General features: G+C 38.5%; 1 protein-coding gene across 3 annotated transcripts in view; it reads right to left on the bottom strand.

The window, feature by feature from the left end:
• Positions 1-25,000, bottom strand: part of napab (N-ethylmaleimide-sensitive factor attachment protein, alpha b) — a 57,733-nt gene that overhangs the window by 23,586 nt on the left and 9,147 nt on the right. For all 3 annotated transcript variants that reach the window (XM_053623260.1, XM_053623262.1, XM_053623259.1), the window contains 5 exons: positions 17,519-17,635; positions 7,566-7,612; positions 4,700-4,777; positions 3,400-3,455; positions 77-161 (listed from right to left, as the gene is read on the bottom strand). In XM_053623260.1, the coding sequence (XP_053479235.1) occupies positions 77-161; positions 3,400-3,455; positions 4,700-4,777; positions 7,566-7,612; positions 17,519-17,635 (383 nt within the window). The remainder of the gene's footprint in view (positions 1-76; positions 162-3,399; positions 3,456-4,699; positions 4,778-7,565; positions 7,613-17,518; positions 17,636-25,000) is intronic.

Raw genomic sequence — 25,000 nt, forward strand, 5'->3', positions numbered from 1 at the left:
TAGATTTTTAAAAATTTTCATATTTGCAATCATGCTGACAGAGAAGAAAAAGAAAAAATATTAAGAGTATACTCACCTGCTCATATATCTCAATGGCTTTTGGATACTGCTCCAGCTGAGCTGCATAAGCAGCAACTTTAAGCAGACACTTGTTAGCTGAGCTATGAGAGAATCATTGATAGTCATTACAATTCACCTCAGCATAATTTGCACTAAAAATACATAAAATACATAATACATGTATTTTTAGTACATAAAATAAACAATACATAATCACACAATCAGCACCCCAGACAGAATCCGAAATCATGTCCTTTGTTCATACACACACACACACACACACACACACACGCACATTCTTTTCGAATAATTCAATTGACCGGAGTCACTTATTCTGCTTATACCACAGTTACAACACCTCAAGACATTGTTCAGATGTTTAATTTCAAGACATTTGTCAGGTTTTTGTGCTTAAAATGCTCGTGTGAGATATGTATATTATATTTTATATATATATATATAAAATAAATATATATATTACACACACACACACACACACACACATTTTATATATATATATATATATATATATATATATATATATATAAAAACACACACACAGTGTAAATTTGCTGTCCCCTCAAAATAACTCAACACACAAAAAGTGAGTACACCCCTAAATGAAAATGTCCAAATTGAGCCCAAAGTGTCAATATTTTCTGTGGCCACCATGATTTTCCAGCACTGCTTTAACCCTCTTGGGCATGGAGTTCACCAGAGCTTCACAGGTTGCCACTGGAGTCCTCTTCCACTCCTCCATGATGACATCACGGAGCTGGTGGATGTTAGAGACCTTGTGCTCCTCCACCTTCCATTTGAGGATGCCCCACAAATGCTAAATAGGGTTACCTTCACCCTCAACTTCTTTAGCAAGGCAGTGGTCGTCTTGGAGGTGTGTTTGGGATCGTTATTATGCTGGAATACTGCCCTGCGGCCCAGTCTCCGAAGGGAGGGGATCATACTCTGCTTCAGTATGTCAGAGTACATGTTGGCATTCATGGTTCCCTCAATGAACTGTAGTTCCCCAGTGCAGGCAGCACTCATGCAGCCCCAGACCATGACACTCCCTCCACCATGCTTGACTGTAGGCAAGACACACTTGTCTTTGTACTCCTCACCTGGTTGCCGCCACACACGCTTGACACCATCTGAACCAAATAAGTTTATCTTGGTCTCATCATACCACAGGACATGGTTCCAGTAATCCATGTCCTTAGTCTGCTTGTCTTCAGCAAACTGTTTGCGGGCTTTCTTGTGCATCATCTTTAGAAGAGGCTTCCTTCTGGGACGACAGCCATGCAGACCAATTTGATGCAGTGTGCGGCGTATGGTCCGAGCACTGACAGGCTGACCCCCCACCCCTTCAACCTCTGCAGCAATGCTGGCAGCACTCATACGTCTATTTCCCAAAGACAACCTCTGGATATGACGCTGAGCACATGCACTCAACTTCTTTGGTCGACCATGGCGAGGCCTGTTCTGAGTGGAACCTGTCCTGTTAAACAGCTGTATGGTCTTGGCCACCATGCTGCAGCTCAGTGTCAAGGTCTTGGCAATCTTCTTATAGCCTAGGCCATCTTTATGTAGAGCAACAATTCTTTTTTTCAGATCCTCAGAGAGTTCTTTGCCATGAGGTGCCATGTTGAACCTCCAGTGACCAGTATGAGGGAGTGTGAGAGCGATGACACCCAATTATCACACCGGAGACCTTGTAACACTAACAAGTCACATGACACCGGGGAGGGAAAATGGCTAACTGGGCCCAATTTGGACATTTTCACTTAGGGGTGTACTCACTTTGTTGCCAGCGGTTTAGACATTATTGGCTCGGTGTTGAGTTATTTTGAGGGGACAGCAAATTTACACTGTTATACAAGCTGTACACTCACTACTTTACATTGTAGCAAAGTGTCATATCTTCAGGGTTGTCACATGAAAAGATATAATCAAATATTTACAAAAATGTGAGGGGTGTACTCACTTTTGTGAGATACTGGATATATATATATATATATATACACACACACACACATATATATATATATATACACACACACAAAAACATACACACACACACACACATATATATATATATATATATATTGTTTGTCTTGGTTTGTTTTTTTTTTTTTTTTTTTTTTTTTTTTTTTTTTTTTTTTTTTTTTTTACACACACACACACACACACACACACACACACACACACACACACACACACACACGTATGTTAGGGCTGGGCGATATATGGTATCGGTATTTAGCAACGGTAAACCTGTATTGGTAACGACAGAAAAAATGTTCGGTATAACGCTTGATAAAATGTAAACAGAAATGAAGTTTGGTTGCATGAACAACCCTCAAGCATGCGCCAGCCCTGGATCATAAGCCGCCTATCAAATGCCTTGATAAAGGAGTGTGCTATGAATAACAAGCAATCAGCCAATAAGTTGCGTATCTGTGGGGTTCGGTTACACCATCGCCATGTGACATTAGAATACATGACCACATGCGAAAATGAATTCAGTGCCTGCTGAGGAGATTGTGGAAAAAGGACATGTCAGCTCGCCAGTTTTTTTGGTTTGTTTTAATCTGACCAACATCAGAACACTGTTGTGTAAGCGTTGCAAAAAAACATCCCAGCCAAATGCAGAGAAACAAGCTGCGAGAGACTTGTAGTGCGCATGCGCAGTGCTCCGCACATGTACAGTGCATGTGACTCAAAAGAGGCAAAGAAGAAATGTGACATTTTGCCGCTCTTGTTGTTTTGTGTTAAGATGTCAGCTCTGGGGAAGACAGTGAGTGTCCGCAAAGCAGGAGCTCGACTCGTCAGACGCAGGCCTCAGCACAGGGTTATCCGGAAGTGTTAAAGTGGAAGTTTTATACGAGGCTAGGCTAACTATGCTAACAGGCTGAGCACAAACCAGAGCACGAGGAGTCACAGGACTCTCCCTTAAAGTTTGCATTGATTGTTCTAAGTTTACACTTTTACATTTGCACACATTCTGTAACATATTATTTATTAAAGTTCAAGAGTTTCTTTAATACTTATTTAATCTTCAAATAAGATAAGAAGATATTTGTTTAAATTCTATTTTGTTTTTGACTTAAAACTAAAATTATTTGTTGTTTTCCTTAATAAAGTGGGTAAATTAAAAATTAAATTAAGCCTTTTTTTCTATTGCTTTGTTTAAAAAAAATCTAAGTTTATCAATAATTATCGATACCGAATGATATTAAACATTATATTGTGATACATTTTTTTAGCTGTACCGCCCAGCCCTAGTGTATGTAAGGTTCAACAATAAATGCCATAGTGATTCACAAATAAACGTGTGCTAACCTTGTGGACTCCTCTCCTTTGTAGTAATCTGCTGCTTGCTCATAGTGAGCTATAGCCTGAAAAAGATAACTAAAATGTCAGCTGATGTTTATAAACATTTGTGAACATTGGAGAATGTTGCTCAGTTTGTTTATGCTTTTTTTGGCAATTACAATGACACTTAAGCCCAAAAAAAAATACTGATGTCTTTAATTTCTGCCCATCTAAAACTGACTTGCTGCCCCACCCACATACAATGGCGACCACCTATGTATATTGTGTCCCATTAAAAAATCTCACATTTAATTAAAAAATTTTTTTTTAGCTATCTGAAGAAAACAGACCTTGTTTTCAAATAGGCTGTGGCATACAATGGAGGGCAATGCAATGCTGCAGAAACATTAAGCAATGCAGCATGCCACCATGGCTCTGCAATACCATATTTTAGACCTTATGTGACTTGTGCACTGAATCCAGTACACAGGGGGTGGCGCACAAATTTGTGCTTTCTTGTACTGGTATATTACAAATATCTGTACTAACTGCCAGGTTATTATAAACATAAACTTCCATTGTATATGAGTCACAAAGTTTATTAAGCCAACAGGAATTTCACTCCTACAGTCACTGATACAGGTGGACACTCACAACTAATTCGGCGGTCGTTTGTGGGCAGGGCTCATTATTGCCAGTTTGTGTTCACATTCCTTAAAGCCATGGATCGATGGCATAATTCAAAATGTCACTTTTGTGCACAAAGGTTTGCAAAATGGTAGGCACTAGGTTCATTCGTTTTTTTCCCCTTTTCCCTTTTTTCAATTTTCTTTGGTACCTACACACAAGCCATAAAGAACAGCTCTTTTGGATGCATGGCTTGTCATCGTGCAGGAATACCTGCAAACAATTTCTTGAATAAAAGATTTTTAGCCATAGAGGTCAGTATGGGATGTGCATTTATTGCAATGCTCTCAGTGCAAGCACTCATACCACTGAGCTAATTACATAGCTCCAGTCCGACGAAAGTCTGGTTTTATACATCAATAGCTATAACTAAGTAAAATTAGCATAACAAAATGAACTAAATATCCTAAATCAAACAGGCTATGCTTTTTGTAATTCTTTTTGTAACTCGGTCATACTCAAAATATCTGTAAAAACTATGTATAAAACATTACCCAGCCCCTGGGTCCTCCCATTACCCGCAAAGTATATTTTAGATCTTTGGAAAAAGATCAATTATGGTACGGTTTAGCCCCTAAAACTGTGAGCATAACAAGATCATTCTTAGGAACAGAACCCATACTGAAGCAGAACATCTTACCTTATCAATGTCAACTAGTTCTGTTTCATAGATCTCTGCAATGGTCACATGATGCTTTGCTGCAATTGTGAAACGACCCTACAATTGAAGACAGATTTCTGAATAAAAAAAGAGTTCACATTTATATACAGTCCCCTCTGAAAGTATTGGAATGACAAGGCCAATTTATTTGTTTTGGCTATACACTGAAGACAATGTATATGCTTTGAGATCAAAAGATGAACATGGGATGATGGATCAGAATTTCAGCTTTCATTTTCTGATATTTACATCTAGAGGTGTTAAACAACTTGGAACATGGCACTTTTGTGGCAGACCACCCAATTTGTAGGTGAGCAAAAGTAATGGAACAGACACTTTTAACATAAATAGAATTAAATAACTCTTAATATTTGGTTGCATATCCCTTGCTTGCAATCTGCAGCAAGCCAGTGACCCACTGGCATAACAAAACTGTTGCATTTTTGTTTTGTGATGCTTTTTTAGGCTTTACCACAGCCTCTTTCAATTGTTTATTTCAGGGGGTTTCTCCCTTCAGTTTCCTCTTCAGCAGGTCTGAAGACTGGCATGGCCAATATAAAACCTTCCACTTTTGTGAAGGCCTTTGTTGTGTTGGCAGTGCTTTTTGGGTCATTCTTTTGCTGTATGTTGAAGTTCCTCCCAATTAAACTGGATGCATTTCTCTGTAAATTGGAAGACAGATTGTTTCTGTTGACTTCTGAATTCCTTCTGCTGCTACCATCATGAGTTACATCAATAAAGATTAGTGAGCCCATTCCAGAAGCAGACATGCAAGCCCAAGCCTCGACCTCCACCATGCCTGAGTGATGAGCTTGTAAGTTTTGGATCAAGAGCAGATTGATGCAGAACGATGGATGGTGATACCGTCACCACTGCCCTGTGGAGGTCGTTGGTGATGTCACTAAATGTTGTTTTTGGGTTTTTCTTCACAGCTCTCAAAACATTTCTGTCAACAATTACTGTTGTTTAACTAGGCCAATCTGTTGTTAGAACGCCAGTGGTTTCTTTCTTTTTTCAAGACATTCTAAATTGTTGTATTGACTATGCCCAATGTTTGTACAAACGGCTCCAATTGATTTTTCCTCTTTTCTCAGCTTCAAAATGGTTTGCTTTTCTCCCATAGGTCTCTGGTCTTCATGTTGGTTCATCCTTTTTAACAAGGAATGCAGTCTTCACATGCAAAACCTAGGACTTAAACCAAGAGTAGATATTCAAACATATTAATTATTTAAACAATCAATCTAACAGGGCACACCTGTGCAGCAAGAAACATCCAAGTCACGTGTTCCAATATTTTTGATCACTTGAAAAAAATGGCTGGGTTCAAATAAATGGTGCCATGTTCTAAGTTGCTTAACACATCTAGATGTAAATATCTTTTTGGCAACAAAACCAACATGGTACAGAACAGAATGTAAAATATAACAGAATGCCCCTCTGGTGGTGAAATGGTTAGATGTTATAAATACACTGATCAGCCATAACATTTTTTTTTTTTTTTTTAAACACTGAAAGGTGAAGTGAATAACATTATCTCTTTACAATGGCACCTGTCAAGGGGTGGGAGCAAGTGAACAGTCAGTTCTTGACTATGTGTTGGAAGCAGGAAAAATGGGCAAGCATAAAGATCTGAGCGACTCTGACAAGAGCCAAATTGTGAGGGCCAGACGATTGGATCAGAGCATCTCCAAAATGGCTGGTCTTGTGAGGTGTTCCCAGTATGCAGTGGTTAGTACCCATCAAAAGTGGTCCAAGGAAAGACAACCAGTGAACCGGTGACAGGGTCATGGGCTCATTGATGTGCGTGGTGCATGGAGGCTAGCTTGTCTGATCTGATCCCACAGAAGAGCTACTGTAGCACATATTGCAGAAAAAGTTCATGCTGTCCATGAGAGAAAGATGTCAGAACACAGAGCATTGCTGCTTGTTGCATATTGGGCTGCATAGCTGCAGTCCGGTCTGACTGCCCAGCAACTGAAGAAGGTGGCCTGGTCTGATGAAATCAAATTTTCTTTTAAATCATGTGGATGCTCGGGTGTGTGGGCGTCACTTACCTGGGGAAGAGATGGCACCAGGATGCACTATGGGAAGAAGACAAGCTGGCAGAGGCTCTGGGAAAGTTTGGGTCCTGGCATTAAGATGTTATTTTGACACGTACCTACATTTTGTAGACCAAGAACATCCCTTCAAGGCAGTGGTATTCCCTATTGGCAGTGGCCTACTTCAGCAGGATAATGCACCCTGCCAAACTGCAAAAACTATTCCAGAATGGTTTGAGGAACATGACAGAGTCCAAGGTGTTGACTTGGCCCCCAAATTCCCCAGATCTTTCCCAGTCTGATCAAGTATCTGTGGGATGTGCTGTAAAAACAAGACCAAACCATGGAGGCCTCACCTCGCAACTTACAGAACACTTACACTTACAGAACGTCTTGGTGCCAGATACCACAGCACACCTTCAGAGGTCTTGTGGATTTCTTGCCACGATGGGTCAGAGCTGTTTTGTAGGCACATGGGGGACCTACACAATATTAGGCAGGTGGTTTTAATGTTATGGCTGATCGGTGTGTATTACATTGTGCAATGTCATTAGTATTAAAAAAAATACATCACTTCAGCCACATATCTAAGCGTAAATATAATAACATTATGATGAGTTTCATATCAAACACCTTGAAAAACAACTTTCTTTATCTCAGTTTCTGATTTAACACTACTGAGTTCTATCTCTAAAACTAATTCTAAATCTAGTTACAAGATCAGAAACAATATAATTTAGCTATGTTGAAAAAGAAACAACCGATGACTGTTCAGTTGCATTGATTACAGTTAAATAAAGACTCACCATATCTGTGTAAATCTCGATTGCCCTAATCAGGCAGTTAATGGCCTCTGTAGAGATAGAAGGTAGCAAGTGAGTTACAGGTAACTTTTTTTTTTTTTTTCAAACAGGTAAACTCTACTTAATAGAAGATGAGGAACCTTTATTTACAATGCCTTTATACACCTTTAAGAAGTACAAAAAATGTGTCCATATTTCTGGAAACAACGTTCAAACTTGATCCTAATTCTCAAGTCTGTATCAATGATTGATTCTGGGCTTATTCTGAAGGTTTGATTTCCTTCTGAACTGTGGAACTGAACTTTTATACCTCAGATCTGCTGTGCAAACAACTCTGGAAACAACAGTTACATATGTTTATTGTTCTTATGTTTATTTGTTGTTTTAGTGTTTATTTACTTTTGCACTAAGCAAAGGTTTATATAAAGATTTCCAGTTTAAACTGCTCGCTTATATAAAATAAATCAGCATTTTGTGAATTTAAGTCACTTGCATTTAATTGTTTTCTTCAATCTGTATATCTAGAAGTCATTATGCCTTCTCTGCAAACCTGTAAACATACTGCCATTTTAAAACCTGAAACACGTTCAATCAATCCTGTTATTCAACGCCCAGCCTCAGAATCCCTTTCACACATGATAGCACACTATCTACAGCAGGTCACTTATAATTAACCTCAAACCAATGTTTTCAAGTGAGCCCGAGTTCAAAAGTAGGCCTTACAAATTTACCAATCATTCACTACAAATGACTAGCGGGTGTAATCATACACTACAGTCATGATTAGATTCACAATGCTGGCTTCATGATTCACGATTCTCAATATTTTAAACATAATAATAATAAACTTTATTTTATAAAGCTCCTAAAGCAGCTTCTCAAAGCACTGCACACAAAATAAGCAGTACACAGAAAAATATAACATATAAAAGTTAATAAGTTTAACAACGTTAATAGTAATAATAATAATAATAATAAAAGAAGACATCAACAGTCAAATGCAAGTTTAAAAAAGTGCATCTTAAGTTGAGCTTTAAAAATGCCAAAGGTCTGAGCTTCCCTAAGTTCGAGAGGAAGAGAGTTCCAAAGGGAAGGAGCATAGACAGAAAAAGAGTTTTGAACATACTGCAATTTGTTGATTGTGGATTTAGAAACTCCGGCTAAAATGGCATTACAGTAATCCAATCGAGTGACAACAAACGAGTTAAGCTTTTCAGCCACAGAGAAATTTAGCATAGGGCACAGTCTAGCTATATTTCTGAGGTGAAAAAAGGATGCTTTAACAGTGCTCTGAACAAAAGAGTCAAATGTAAGGCTGGTATTGAAAATTACTCCAAGGTTCCTCATTTTACTTTGAGTCTCTAGAATAGAGCCATCAACCAACAGAGACAGTGGACCAGCTTTGAGAATTTGATAACGGGAACCTATAAGCATAACTTTGGTTTTCCCGCTGTTCAAGCACAGAAAGTTATTATTCATCCATGTTTTTATCTCAGAAATACAGTCAGAAAGAAAACAAACATCAAGGTTTTCACCAGATTTTGAGTGAATGTAGATTTGGGTATCATCAGCATAAAAGTGATAATGGAGGCCAAGCGATCGCAGCAGATGCCCAAGATGAGATGGATAAATATTGAAGAGTAGAGGGCCTAAAACTGAACCCTGAGGAACACCAGTGAGCACAGAGCTAGTGTCAGACCTGTAACCACCCATAGAAATAAACTGGGAACGGTCAGTAAAATAGGATTTAAACCAGTTTAAAACTGTCCCAGACACACCAAAAACACTTTCAAGGCAGGTAAGTAAAAGACCATGATCCACAGTATCGAAAGCAGCTCTAAGATCAAGAAGAATAAGAATGGAAGTGGCGCCAGAATCAGAGGTCTAAGTCATTGGTAACTTTGACCAACACCATTTCAGTGTTGTGAAATTTAAGAAAACCTGACTGAAGGGGTTCAAAGAGGTTATTAATTGTAAGATGATTACATAATTGAGAGGCAACAACACGCTCAAGCATTTTTGCCAAAAACGGAAGATTTCAGATGGGACGAAAATTGTTAAAATCATCCACGGCTACATTTTCTTTCTTTTGTACAGGTGTAACAGCAGCAGTCTTTAGTACTGCTGGAACGACCCCAGTCTCCAATGATTCATGACGAGGATAGTAGGGCACCAAACATCGAAGCACGATTTAAATAGGTTTGTGGGAATTGGATCAAGCAAGCAAGTGGTTGATTTCATGCTAGATACCTCCCTTGTGAGAGCCTCAGAATCAAGCAGGGAGAAATGAGTGAAAGAAACACCAGTGAACCCAGATGGACGAAGGAGTGAAGAGGCAGAGTCAGGTGTAAAAGAAATTTCTTTGCGAACATTATCAATCTTAGAAATAAAAAACTGAAGAAAAGAATTACATAGCTGCTGAGAAACAGGCAAAGTGGTAACAGCATTAACTTGAAGCAATCTGTTTATGGTTTGGAACAAGTGTCTGGGATTTGTTTGATTGTTTCCAATAGCCTGAGAAAAGTAATTTGATCTTTCAGTCTCCATTAGTGCTCGGTAATCACCCAGAAGATCCTTCCACGCTTGATAGTAGACATTCAGTCCGGTAAGGCGCCATTTGTGCTAGGGCTGCACGATTATGGCCAAAATGATAATCCCGATTATTTATCACGATTATTCATTGATTTTAGGGACAACATATTTTTATTGCACTTTCACATTTAAATAAACAGACTGCTGCCTTCACCTCCATGTTGTGCTACATTCATGCTAATGTACAAATCTTTGCATCAAATTAGATTGGTCCTTAAAGTGCATCATCTCGTAGAAACAAAATATAAATAAAATTGTACCCAAAATATAGGATAAGTAAAAATAAAAAATACCACCAACCAAATGAAAATATGCATCAAATATAACAATATGCAACCAAATGAAAACAATTTAGGCATATGCAGAAAAGGCAATAAGTGTTTACAGGAGGAGAGACACAAGACAATTTCTTTTAGGACCACTTGTGTTCCTAATTACAAAAATTTAGGAGCACAGTTGAAGTTGAGGTTATTTATTTATTTTATTTTTTTGAGATGGTAACATTAATGTGTCACAATATAACAGACAAGTAGGCATGAGAAAACTTGAGCTCGTCAATTATGACAGAATTTAGGAACATAGTGTGAGCCATGACAAATTAATTTACCTTCTGATAAACTAAATTTAATATTTTCAGTTGTATGCAAAAAACCACCGTTAACCTGTTTCACCTTGTAAACAAATACAATAAACATCAATGTTCAGTCATTGAAGTCTGCTCCTCTTAAATATATTTAAAGCTACACTATTAGACATTTTCCACTGTCATGGTTCTGGGCTGGAGTCAGTTCTCGAACTGCTCTGTGTATATTGTGTATATATCTGTATCTGAATAATCTCATATAGGATGTGATTGGGTGAGTTCATTTACCCACCAGATGCAAAGCACTTTAGTTTAATGGTGTTCATTACTGATGCTCCGATCAGGATTTTTACCACCGAAACTGATCCAGATACCAATCTTTTTTTTGTTTAAACTTTAATCAGGAGGTCTGTCATAAACAGTTAAATGTAAGCTTTCTGCTCATGGTCACTGTTAATTGAGTTAAAATAATAGCAATGAGAAATACTGTTGGTTAATTGATAAACAAGGATAAAATATTTATTTTTAATTATCTTAAACAATAGTCCTAATTAAAAGTAGATTAACACAAACATTAGGAAACATATTAGGAAAAAGGATAATAGCCGTCTAAGGAGATAACGAACTAAGCTTAATGTCAAATTGATATTAAATGCAACCCATAGTAATTAAACACCATTTAATTTATCTTTTTTTTATATTTTATGAAGTTATTATAATATCTATTTTTTAAATGATAGTTTAAATGAAGTGAATACGCTATGTATTAGAGTTAGTGAAGAGCGTGAAGGAGAGCAGCATCGTACTCCTTCTAGGGATGTCACGAGAACCGATATTTCGGTACCAAGTCGGTACCAACATTCTTAAAACGTGACGGTACTTGTTTTTCTGCATTTCCGTTGGTACCGGTTGTAACGAAAGTAGTGAGGTTGCGATTCTTCAGGACCTGATGGGGGCAGCAAATATGCGCAAGTGTTTTAGTCGGTCCACAAGTGGTGAAGAAGAAGAAGAGAACGCCTACAAGCACACGGGGAAAACTACAAAAGATTAGCTTAGCTTAACAAGTTTAGCTCCGCCCCGACTCATTCAGAGGAAAAGATAGGAAAGCTAGTATCGGTTTCCGGTGTGCAACCGATGCTATCGTTCATTTCAAACAAAGCAAGGAAACACCTGGAATTTGGCGAAGCACCTGAAAGACGGTCCTATATTATGTTTGCTTGAGGCAGCTGGCATTGTGGCCGTGAAACCAGCTAACGTTATGCTCCATGTAATGTTTGCGATAGCCAGTTATTTGTTAACGACGCTAATGCATTGCAATTTTATAAACTACCTCCTAATGGTTTACCATGCATCGCCATTCAGCCCGTGTCCTGTCAGCAAAATGTAGCCTAATGTCACTAATAATTATTCAAATGTTCATGCTTTTAATAAATCTTTTTGGTCTGCCACCATATCAGTGAATTTAAACTAATGCTTCCATTCAGAGTATAAGGTATGTGTGTGTGTTTACGAGTGCATGTCCGCTCATTATCAGACAGTGTTTGATAACTAAAATACCCCCCTCTCTCCCCCCCTTCTCTCTCTCTCTTTGCCAGTATCAGCCAGAGGAGGATGTCCTCCAGGAGAGTTTTTTTATTTTATTTTCTTAATTTTATACCACACCGTGGTATCGACTTTGGAGCAGTGTGAAAGTAACTGTTGCTCGGTGTAGATGCATTTTGAAGTTGTAGTTTTTATACCGATTTTATTATACAACTCCGAACAGGTCACTCGCACCGGTGCAAATAAATATTTATTCATAGTTGCACAAAGTACTGTTCAGTCGCAAATGCGAGTGAAATGGTCACACTGTAGAGCCCTGAGCTAAAATGATAACACCGTTTCCGGGTTTTGGCACTACAAAATGACATCATCCCTACGTCACTCTATGTCATTGGCTGTAAGTGTAGGAAGTGCTTGATTTGATCTGCAGCAGAGTTTTCTATGAGCGAAGGACAAACTTTAAACGTTAATATCGCAGTCGATCATGTTCATTTAATCGTGGATAGTCAAAATCGTAATCGCGATCGATATACGATTAATTGTGCAGCCCTAATTTGCGCTCCATTTTCCGACAAGCAGCCTTTCTAGAGCGAAGATTGTCATTATACCAGGGAGCAGATCGGGCGAATGTGACCTTAAGTGACCTTAGGGAAGCAAAAGAGTCTAGGTTAGTAGCAAGAGCAGAATTTAACTGCAGAACTTTCTCCTCCAGTGATGAGGGATGCAGATCACTTAAGTTGGAAACCACCGAATTGGAGAAAACTGTCTGATCAATAGACTTCCACTTCCGGAAGGTTACTGTTCGGATGGTAGGCTCACTTGGATGATACAGTTCCAGGTTAAAAAAGACAGCTGAATGGTCTGACAGTCCAATGTCAATAGATGAAAACTGCGATACAAACGAGCCATCTGCAATCACAAGATCCAGGGTATGGCCCTTGTTATGAGTCGGGTCAGTTACAAACTGTGTGAAGTTAAAACAATCAATTAGCAACAGAAATTCCTTAGCCGCCACAGGGTCACTCCAGTCAACATGAATGTAAAAGTCTCCCACAATTAGAATTCTATCAAACTTCATTCTCAACAGTGAAAGGAATTCAGCAAACTCTGACATAAAAGCTGCATGTGTCTTAGCCATAGGTGGTTTATAGACCGTAGCAATGATAGTGGATATAGGACCGGAAATACTCAAGACCAGGCATCCAAATGATGGAAGGTGGGGAACAGACACAGAGCTTATGTTGAACTTCAGGTTATAAACCACAATAATGCATCTGCCTCTGCCAGATAACCACGGGAGGTCAAATACTCCAAAGCCCGCTGGAGTGATCTGGTTCAACAGGAGTCCATCATTTTCTTTATGCAGGGTTTCGGTTAAAAACAACAGGTCCAGCTATTTATCTGCAAGAAAATCCGATAAAAGAAGTGCCTTGTTATTCACGGACCGTGCATTGAATAACGCGGTGTAAGCCAGGCTCTGAAGCGGAGATGACAATGGTTTAATCGCCACATGGGGAACCGATATTAAATTACTGTGATCAACACCAGTATAGAGCAGTTTGTTGGTCTTACGTCGACAGGTAGGGACAAAGATGTTAGGAGAGGATGAGACAGCAAAACTGCGCCTCAAATCCCGATGGATATATGGTTTAGAACGTAGCAATCCACCGTCTGGACAGCGTTTGTAAGAGTCTTTGGCTAGACAATAAGAGCTCTGTTTTAAATTCAGAAGCTGGTGTGTAGTGTACCTTAAGGCCATGGTCGTTGAGTGCACACTCACAAGGCCAAGGCGTTGAAACTCCGAAGTGCACTGCGAGCACATAGTCATACAATCCACACACGCAGCCGGACCGAGGCGTTGATTCCACATTGCACACTGCAGGTTATTCCAGGTGGAACACAAAAATAAAAACAACAGTCCAAAGTATATAAAATGGCACCACCACATCGCAATCATAACGGCACTAAAAACAATATGACTTAAAAAACAAACAAAAAACAGTAACAGGATCGGCAGCAAAACACGCCAGCATACCCTGTCACCGGAACCAGGCTGTCAAGAATGCATAACCTAACATAACAAATTTTGTGAAAAGAAATTATGACTGAAAATATGCAAAACAATGTGCATTTTTGTCTGTATAAAACCAAATAAAATCAGAAATTGTAAACAAATATTCTATAGGTTCACCATATGATAAAAATAAATTGTATAAATTCTCCCCAAAATTTGATTGAATAAAGATTGATTAAAACATAATGAGCTCCATAGCAGCATCTGAAGGCCGATTTATACCTCTGCGTTAAAGCATATTTGCATCACGACGTAAAGAGGGGGATCATGGGTAAATGCAGACATGCGCTAGCACACAGTTCTCCACAAGCTAACTACACATTGTCCATCTCTTTGGGGCTATGCGTCGGACGAACACTGACTGGTTGGAGGAGAGCCGTGTCAGTTACGTAGATGGAAACCATTTGATGAGACATTGTTTAACATCTGAGGTGCAAACAATACACTTTATTATTTATCATTTTAAACACTAAATTGTCCCTCATCACATTCATTTTCAGGTACACTTTAATGCTGCGAATCTCACGTTCTCCCACATCCCAAAGGAGTTCTATTGGATTTAGATCCAGTGACTGGGAAGGCAACTGAAGAACACTAAACTTTTTGTCATGTACATGAACAAACAACGAAACCAGTTTCAGACAAATTTTGCTTTGTGACATGGCATATTATCATGCTGGATGTAACCATTACAAGATTGGTAAATTGTGGCCATGAAGTGATGCACATGGTCAACAAAAATACTCAAATAGGCTGTGGCATCCAAGCAATGATTGGTATTAAAAGACCCAAAGTGTGCCAAAAAAAACATTCCCCACACCACAAAACCACCTTCACCAGCCTGGACTGTTGACACAAGGCAGGTTGGGTCCATGAATTCATACTGTTATCGCCAAATTCTGACCAACTGTGTGCCTCAGAAGAAATCCAAATTCGTCAAACCAGGGCATGTTTATCCAGCATTTGACTGTCCAGTTTTAGTGAGCCTGTGCCAAAACAGCTTAATTTTTTTGTTCTTGGCTGACAGAAGTGGAACCAGAACATGTGCATTCTGAGATGCTTTTCTGCTCACCGCAATTGGACAGAGTGGTTATATGAGTTACTATAACCTTTCTGTTAACTCAAACCAGTCTAGCCATTCTCTGTTGACCTCTCTCATAAACTAGGCCTTTTCCAAAAGTCTCACTGGACTTTTTTTTCTTTATTGCACCATTCTGAGTAAACTCTAGAGACTGTAGTATGTGTAAATCCAAGGAGAGCAGTTATAGAAAAATACTCAAACCAGCCTGTCTGGTATCTACAATCATGCCATGGTTAAAATCAGGGAGATCACATTTTTTCCCCATTCTGATGGTTGATGTGAACATTACCCGAAACTGCTGGCCCGTATCGGTATGATTTTATGCATTGCACTGCTGCCACAGGACTGACTGATTAGATAATTCCACGAATGAGTAGGTGTACAGATGTTCCTAAAAAAGTGCTGTTGTTTAATGGCCAGTTTAATCCTGCAGGATCGCACACTTTACTTTCTCTTTCTTCTAATGGACTCCCAATAAACACAGTTTAGGTGATGTAAACCACAGCAAGCCAATAGAAATAAAAACTGAAGCATTGTCAGTCAGTGACTGATAGTGCTGCGGATTTAATCTCTAGTTAAAGTGTTCTGATACCAGAGCCATTCATGCTACTGAATACAGACAAGTGAAAACACTTCAGAAATGCTTTAAAAATTTCTTTTTTCCCCTAGCACTCTTACAAAATGATGACCAAATTTTGCCAAAATTATTTTCGTGTTCACTTCTATTTATTTTACCTACAGTGAAACATGAAACCCTCATCTGTTTTTTTTTTTTTTTTTACTTTTCTACGCTGTGTAAATAAGTAAATATTGGTGTTGTTCATGTGACAGCGCCTCAAAATAAAAGGGGGGGGAGGGACTTCTGGGGCCTCATTTTCGGGGATGGTAGATCGTGGCGGCGTGGGGCTGGTTAGACATATTTGGACCCCTGGTATTATAAGTACTATAAGTAGTGCAACTTCATTAGATACATTATTGATAGAGTGCTGATGTACAATGTGAATTGAATATTCCCACAATACACGTCGTCAATTTTTTTATATGATGTCACAATGTATCTTTACACCCCTACAAATGACCTTGTGCCTTGGAGTCTGCTGTTGACTGGTTAATAAACTGCACATCCTAGATATTCATCTGAAAGAATTTCACCCTCAGCTTTTTTCAAAAGCACCCAAATATTTCTCCTGTCTCCTACTTGTCCTGTTCTTTCTTTGTCAACTTTAGGATGTTGTTCACATCTCTAGCAATTAACCCTTTCCTAACAAATTCCTGTTAAATTCCAATAATGTAGAACTTGCTTATGATGCTCCTTGCTGACAGGCACTGTATAGCCATAAATAATACATTAATTTTGATAAACAAGATGCAATTGTATGGCAGTCTGGGAAAACCCTTCCTCTTTTACTATACTGTACACTACACACCTAAACTCCAGGTTTTCCTGAATGGAAATGTTTTTCTTACCTGTCAACCCGAAGTTCTGGTATTTTAAATTCTGCTTATTGCCAACAATGAAAATGGAAAGAAAAAAAAAAAAAAAAAAAAAAAACAACATTTAAAGCTTCCATTCCAATTCTCTTGAAAGACGTTGCCCCTAGCTCTTCATTTATAACTTAATCTACTGATGGAAAAACATTACTGACAAATTGGGCGGAATTAAGCTGACAAGGGTGAGTTTTTACTTTGATAATCATCATCCTCCACACCGGGCTCTGACAAATCAACTGAGGTAAAAGTCACTCGTGGCCTTCAACATCAACATCATGTCTCCATTACAGTGATCTCTGATTCATTCACTCGCATCTTTTGATTAAATTTGTGTTAAAGTCTTTTTATTCAGCCATTTAAACATTTCAAAACTCTTCTCCGTTTTGTGACATGTCAGTTATGACATTTTTTGTGACATGTCATGACATGTGACATTAGCTCACGCAGTGAAAAACTCAGTTTGGCCAAAACATTATTTTTTTGGCTGTTTTTGTAGAATTCAGCCACAGTATACATCCAACAGGTTATCACAGAGCACCATACAATTTTATCAGATTGACATTCATACTAATAAAAATATAAGCAGAACAAACCTTGAGGATCAGCTTTTTTAAAGGCATTGCCAGCATCAATGAAGTTAGTTGCTGCATCATGTTTGCTCTGCATCTGCAGATGAAGGAGCGCTGCCTGACAGAAGGCATTTCCTGCAGCTAAAATACCAAAACTGTGTATGAGTGACACTATACTGATCAATCTAACTTCATGGGAAAAAGAAAGTACATCCTCCTTCAATTCTATGTTTTTATTTATCAGGGGCTAAATAACAATTGGGTTCCACCTCCACCTTCAACAAACAACCAACCAACCAACCAACCACAAGTGAAAAAAAAAAACAAAAAACATTTTAAAACACAAGAGATTTCAATATGTAGTCATTTCCCCCAAAAAGAAAACATTCAGAAACCAGGCAAGATAAAGTAAGTGCACTCTTCATATTTCAACAATCATTAAAAGAGTAATAAAGCAGCTAATTGAAAATTATTTAATCATCAAGAAATGTTCACACCCTCTGTAAAAGCAGAACTTTTGGCAGTTTGGTGTTCTGGAATAAATATATATATATATATATATATATATATATATATATATATATATATATATATATATATATATATATATATATATATATGTGTGTGTGTGTGTGTGTGTGTGTGTGAGAGATGTAGTGAGAGTACAGCTTGTATAACAGTGTAAATTTGCTGTCCCCTCAAAATAACTCAACACACAGCCATTAATGTCTAAATTGCTGGCAACAAAAGTGAGTATACCCCTAAGTGAAAATGTCCAAATTGGGCCCAATTAACCATTTTCCCTCCCCAGTGTCATGTGACTTGTTAGTGTTACAAGGTCTCAGGTGTGAATGGGGAGCACGTGTGTTAAATTTGGTGTCATCGCTCTCACACGCCCTCATACTGGTCACTAGAAGTTCAACATGGCACCCCATGGCAAAGAACTCTCTGAGGATCTGAAAAAATGAATTGTTGCTCCACATAAAGATGGCCTAGGCTATAAGAAGACTGCCAAGACCTTGACACTGAGCTGCAGCACGATGGCCAAGACCATACAGCGGTTTTCCACTCAGAACAGGCCTTGCCGTGGTCGACCAAAGAAGTTGAGTGCACGTGCTCAGCGTCATATCCAGAGGTTGTCTTTGGGAAATAGACGTATGAGTGCTGCCAGCATTGCTGCAGAGGTTGAAGGGGTGGGTGGCAGCCTGTCAGTGCTCAGACCATACACCACACACTGCATCAAATTGGTCTGCATGACTGTTGTCCCAGAAGGAAGCCTCTTCTAAAGATGATGCACAAGAAGGCCCGGAAACAGTTTGCTGAAGACAAGCAGACTAAGGACATGGATTACTGGAACCATGTCCTGTGGTCTGATGAGACCAAGATAAACTTATTTGGTTCAGAAGGTGTCAAGCGTGTGTGGCGGCAACCAGGTGAGGAGTACAAAGACAAGTGTGTCTTGCCTACAGTCAAGCATGGTGGTTGGAGTGTCATGGTCTGGGGCTGCATGAGTGCTGCCAGCATTGGGGAGCTACAGTTCATTGAGGGAACCCTGAATGCCAACATGTACGGTGACAAACTGAAGCAGAGCATGATCCTCTCCCTTCAGAGACTGGGCCGCAGGGCAGTATTCCAGCATGATAACGACCCCATACACACTAAAGAAGCGAAGGGTGAAGGTGATGGACTGGCCAAGCATGTCTCCAAACCTAAATCCTATTGAGCATCTGTGGGGCATCCTCAAATGGAAGGTGGAGGGGCACAAGGTCTCTAACATCCACCAGCTCTGTGATGACGTCATGGAGAAGTGGAAGAGGACTCCAGTGGCAACCTGTGAAGCTCTGGTGAACTCCATGCCCAAGAGGGTTAAGGCAGTGCTGGAAAATAATGGTGGCCACAAAATATTGACACTTTGGGCCCAATTTGGACATTTTCACTTAAGGGTGTACTCACTTTTGTTGCCAGGGGTTTAGACATTAATGACTATGTGTTGAGTTATTTTGAGGGGACAGCAAATTTACACTGTTATACAAGTTGTACACTCACTACTTTACATTGTAGCAAAGTGTCATTTCTTTAGTGTTGTTACATGAAAAGATATAATCAAATATTTACAAAAATCTGAGGGGTGTACTCACTTTTGTGAGATACTGCGCGTGTGTGTGTGTGTGTGTGTGTGTGTGTATATATATATATATATATATATATATATATATATATATATATATATATATATATATATATATATATATATATATATATATACACACACACACACACACACACACACATATATATACACACACACACACACACACACACACACACACACACACACACACACACACACACACACACAGTATCTCACAAAAGTGAGTACACCCATATATATGGGGGATATAGAGAAAAACCTTGATAAAACGGCCATAAGAGTATTCCAAATTGTGAGCCAACCAAGAGGAGGACAATAAAATCGAAGTATTTTTGATTTGTTTCATTTCACCGCCTCTCATGTAATGATTTTTGTACAGCCAGTACTAGAAGATGTGATGGATATCTAAGTAAATTGCGATGCATCGCAATATCATAAATGGATCATGATAAATGCAGTGCAAGAGATAGAGTAAATCCATGTGTTCAGTGTCAAGCTGTGGCAGGATTTTAAGAGAGCAGTGTATAAACAAATGAACTGAACTGAAATAATGTTGTAAAGAAGAGAATACTAACCTTGGTCCTAAATGCTACAGAATTTAGAGTGTTCTTATTTTTTTCCATCTCATTTCTGAATGTTGGTTTACTTTTTGGAAATAATGACTATATATTGAACTTCTGTTGTGTTTTTTGTTGTCATATGAGGTTGTTTGCTTGTTTATAGAAGTTAGTGAGGACCACACAATCTTTATTTAAGCCCTGATAAATACAAACACAGAATTAAAGGAGGGCATGCTTTCTTGTACCCATGAGTGTTTGTGTACACACACACACACACACGCGATATAAAATGTCTAAACACCCCTCTTACAATGGACGGTTTTTGTGAAGTAAAAGAATGAAACCAAAATAAATCATGTCAGATTTTTCCCACCTTTAAATGTGCAATTGCATACAAAAAGTGAAAAACAATCAGAAACTTTTATTGGAAGAAAGAAAAAAACAACAGCTTACAATAATCTAGTTGTATAAGTGTGCACACCCGTAAACCAATGTTTGTTGAAGCATCTTTTGAATTTGTTACACAACTCAGACTTTTTGGTAGGAGTCCATCAGAGTGGCAAATCTTGACTTGGCAATATCTTACCACTCATACATCAAATTGTGAGGGCATCTCCTGTGCAAAAAGTTAAGGCATTCCTTAGTTGATCTGGATGTTCACCATCATGCTGAACAGTGAAATTCCTTTTCATCTTCAGCTTACTTGCAAACACCTGGATGTTTTGCACTAAAATCAGCTGGTATTTGTAACTATTCCAGTTCTGACTGAAGAAAAGAAGCCCTTAACCATGATGCTGCCACCACGGGTATGATGTTATTTTTTGATGTGCTTTTTTTGTGCCAAACATACCTTTGGGAATTGGTCGCATCAGACCATAACACATTTTGCGACATAGCTTGGAGTGATTTAGTTTGGGCCTGGATGTTTTTTGTGAGAAAGGGGTTCTGTCTAGCCACCCTACCTCACAGTCCAGACATGCGAAGAATACAAAAGACTGTGGTCACATGCAGAGAGTAATCAGTGCTTGTCAGATATTCCTGCAGCTCCTTTAGTGTTGCCGTGCTCTCTTGGGAGCCTTCCTAGTAAGATTTTGCCTTGTTCTTTTGTTAATTTTGAAGTGAACTCCTGTTCTTGGTAATGTCACTGTGGTCCTCCATTTTTGATGATGGCCTTCATGGTGTACCAAGGTACATCTAATGTTTTGGAAATTGTTTTATACTTGTCTCCTGAATGATTCCTTTTGACAGTGAAACCCTGTATAGATTTCGCTCTTTGCAGACCATGGCTTTAGCAGTCAGATGAAACCAAGATGATATCAAGAAAATTCAAAAGAAACAGCTGGTCTTTATTTGGGCTTAACCAGAATAATAATATTGATGGCAGCTGTATGATAATTACTTTTGAACAAGAGAATCAATGTGATTGGTTCAGTCTGAACACAGCCACATCCCCCATTATAAAAGTGTGCAAACTTATGCAACAAGTTTATTGTAGCTTTTATATATTATTATATATAATGTACACTACAGGGTTGTGTAGACTTTATAGCCACTGCATCTATCTATTTATAAAATCCCCTCCGCATGTATTGGAACAGCAAGGCAAATTCGATTGTTTTGCTATACATTGAAGACATTTGGGTTTGGAATCAAAAGATAAATATTAGGGATGCACCGAAATAAAAATTCTTGGCCGAAGCCGAATATAATGAAAAACTTGGCAGAAGGCCGAATATTGAACACGTTTTTTCGCGTTTTTTCCATTTATTTTGCCTTTTTTTTTTTTTCCACCACTGCATAAATTAAATAGTCAAAATGTGATTTTTACTATTTTGTCTTGCTTTTCAAAGAAAAATTCAATTACAAAAACTACAAATTCAAAATATTTTTTCAACACTGAACATTTTTTTCTTCATTCCAGCAGGCATAGGCTACCAACAAGGCACAATATAACTTTAAATAAATAAATTAGTAAAACAAAAATATTTTTATGTGGTCATCTTTGAGCCCCCCTTGAATAGCCGATGTTAGGCCTATAACTGACTGCTGAAAGAATATAATACTCCGTAGCCTACAACAAAAAAGTGCATTAAAAAGTGCATTGACAAGAGCACAAAAAATGGTTATATTCGGTTATATATGGCCGATTATATTGGGGATACATACCGCTCGCGTCCCTGTACACCTCGCGGAGCATTATGTATAGTATAGCAGATATAGTATAGTTAGATACATTGTTAATGTTCTGTTCCTTGATAGATTTAGTTAGTTAGTTTAAACTACAGATTAGTTCATTTAGTCCCCGCTGGTTTTTCCGCTCCCAGCCCATAGTACTAGTTCATGTTTCTTGTTTTGTGTTTTGACCCTGTTTTCTGTGACCGCAACTTCGATTCCTGCTTTGCCCCGTTTATGCCTGTTTGCCGATTGCCCGACCCTTTGCCTGTCTTGACTACGTTTTTTGGATTACGATTTGGATTTGTCTGCCTGCCCTTAAATAAATACGTCTTTACCTGCTTCCGTACTCTACTCCCTAACGTCTCGTGACGTGACAGAATACTCCGGAACAGAAACAAAACAAACGCACGTGTCCAGAGTAAACAATGTCACGGTTGTCAACATCTGAAGAGCATGCGCTCGCTGAGCACTCATGCACGCACGCACGCGCCCTCTCATCTCTTGGAGCGCGCTGCCGGAAGAGGAGGTCATGACATTCGCACGTCTCACTCTGGTTGCTAGGCTATTTGGTCGCGTCATCAAACACGTCATTGTTCGGTCAAATTTATTCCGCCTTTTCGCTTATTTGGCCGGACACCGAAAGGGCTTTTTTTGCTATTTTCATTCGGTGCATCACAAATAAATATGAGATGATGGATCATAATTTCAGCAATTTCCTCATATTTACATCTAGATGTGTTAAACAACTTAGAACATGCCATCTTTTATTTGACCCTAACCATTTTTTCAAGTGATGATAAATTTTGCTTGCTGCTCAAATGTGCAGTGTTAAATTGAATGTTTAAAAGAATTAATAGTTCTAAATATCTAGTCTTGGTTTGAGCCCTAGATTTCACCTGTGAAGATTACATTTGTTGCAGTCTTTCGGAGGGGACTATATGTATGTAATTACATATATATTTATTTATGTTCATGTGTGTGTGTATATACACACACACACACGCAATGGTGCTTGAAAGTTTGTGAACCCTTTAGAATTATCTCTCTCTCTCTCTGTATAAATATGTCCTAAAACATGATCAGATTTTCACACAAGTCCTGACAAAAATATAATACATGGTCATTTATTTATTGAGAAAAACGATCCAATATAACATATCTATGAGTGGCAAAAGCATGTGAACCTCTAGGATTAGCCGTTAATTTGAGGGTGAAATTATAGTCAGGTGTAGAGCTGCAACAATTAATCAATAATAATCGATTATGAAAATCGTTGTCAACGAATCTCTATCGATTAGTTGGTCTGCGAGTGGCACTGGGTACATTTACTCACTACGTTACTTCTGTTCCGTAAACATGCTTCAGAGAGCAAATACTAAAGTTGTGTCCCAAATGACGTACTATACACTGACACTATGCACTGTATACTGTCTAGTGTATGAATTTTAGAAAAGTAATATCATCTCAAATGTAACACAAGCTTTTGTTTTTACTAACCGGAAGTATAAGCCGCTTCCTAGTCAGTGGCACATGACGTCATATGCACGTAATATGATGCCGCTAGCTTTAGCAGATACCCAGAGTCACCGACAAATGACTTTCTTCAGTTTACTGTTTGTCAACGTTCCCTTTTATTCCCAACATGACCTCAGTCACCATCAGACGGAGGCAAAATCGTCAAGTGACTGAGGAAGAAAGTGTGCGACCTCCAAGTCCTCTAAGGCATGAGAGCATTTTATATGAAACACCACGGAGAAGATCAAACTTTATAAAGCGGAGTTTGTGTAGCACTGAAACACAGCAGTGATGCTGTCGCAAGTTACTTGAACGGTTTAGTTTAATTCAAGTTTGTGGTCATTATGTGCTGTACTTGAGCTTCCAGTGTAGATTCTGTTGTTTATTATAATGGAAGTGATCCGTTAGTAATGAGGCCACATTGCTCCTCACTCACGATGCAGACGCAGTGATACAGATACATAGTGAGATCTGTAATGTCTAACTAAAACACTGATCAAAAGTAAGCAGAAGTAAAACAATATGTCTAAAGGCAATGAGTAACAGAAACCACAACATGCAGTGAAAGTGAGATTTAATTATTAATTTAGGACTGTAGTTTAATTCAGTGCTTTTTGTGCATCCATAAAGAGTAATGCATATATACCATTATATAATATAAACTTATACTGTATGTGTGTGTGTGTATATATATATATATATATATATATATATATATATATATATATATATATATATATATATATATATATAAATATAAATCTCACAAAAGTGAGTACACCCCTCACATTTTTTGTAAATATTTGATTTAATCTTTTCATGTGACAACACTGAAGAAATGACACTTTGCTACAATGTAAAGTAGTGAGTGTACAGCTTGTATAATAGTGTAAATTTGCTGTCCCCTCAGAATAACTCCACACACAGCCATTAATGTCTAAACCGCTGGCAAGAAAAGAGAGCACACGCCTAAGTGAAAATGTCCAAATTGGGCCCAATTAGCCATTTTCCCTCCCCGGTGTCATGTGACTTGTTAGTGTTACAAGGTCTCAGGTGTGATAAATTTGGCGTCATCACTCTCACACTCCCTCATACTGGTCACTG

Source organism: Ictalurus furcatus, chromosome 4 (genome assembly GCF_023375685.1).
Source record: "Ictalurus furcatus strain D&B chromosome 4, Billie_1.0, whole genome shotgun sequence".
Taxonomy (NCBI): Eukaryota; Metazoa; Chordata; class Actinopteri; order Siluriformes; family Ictaluridae; genus Ictalurus; species Ictalurus furcatus.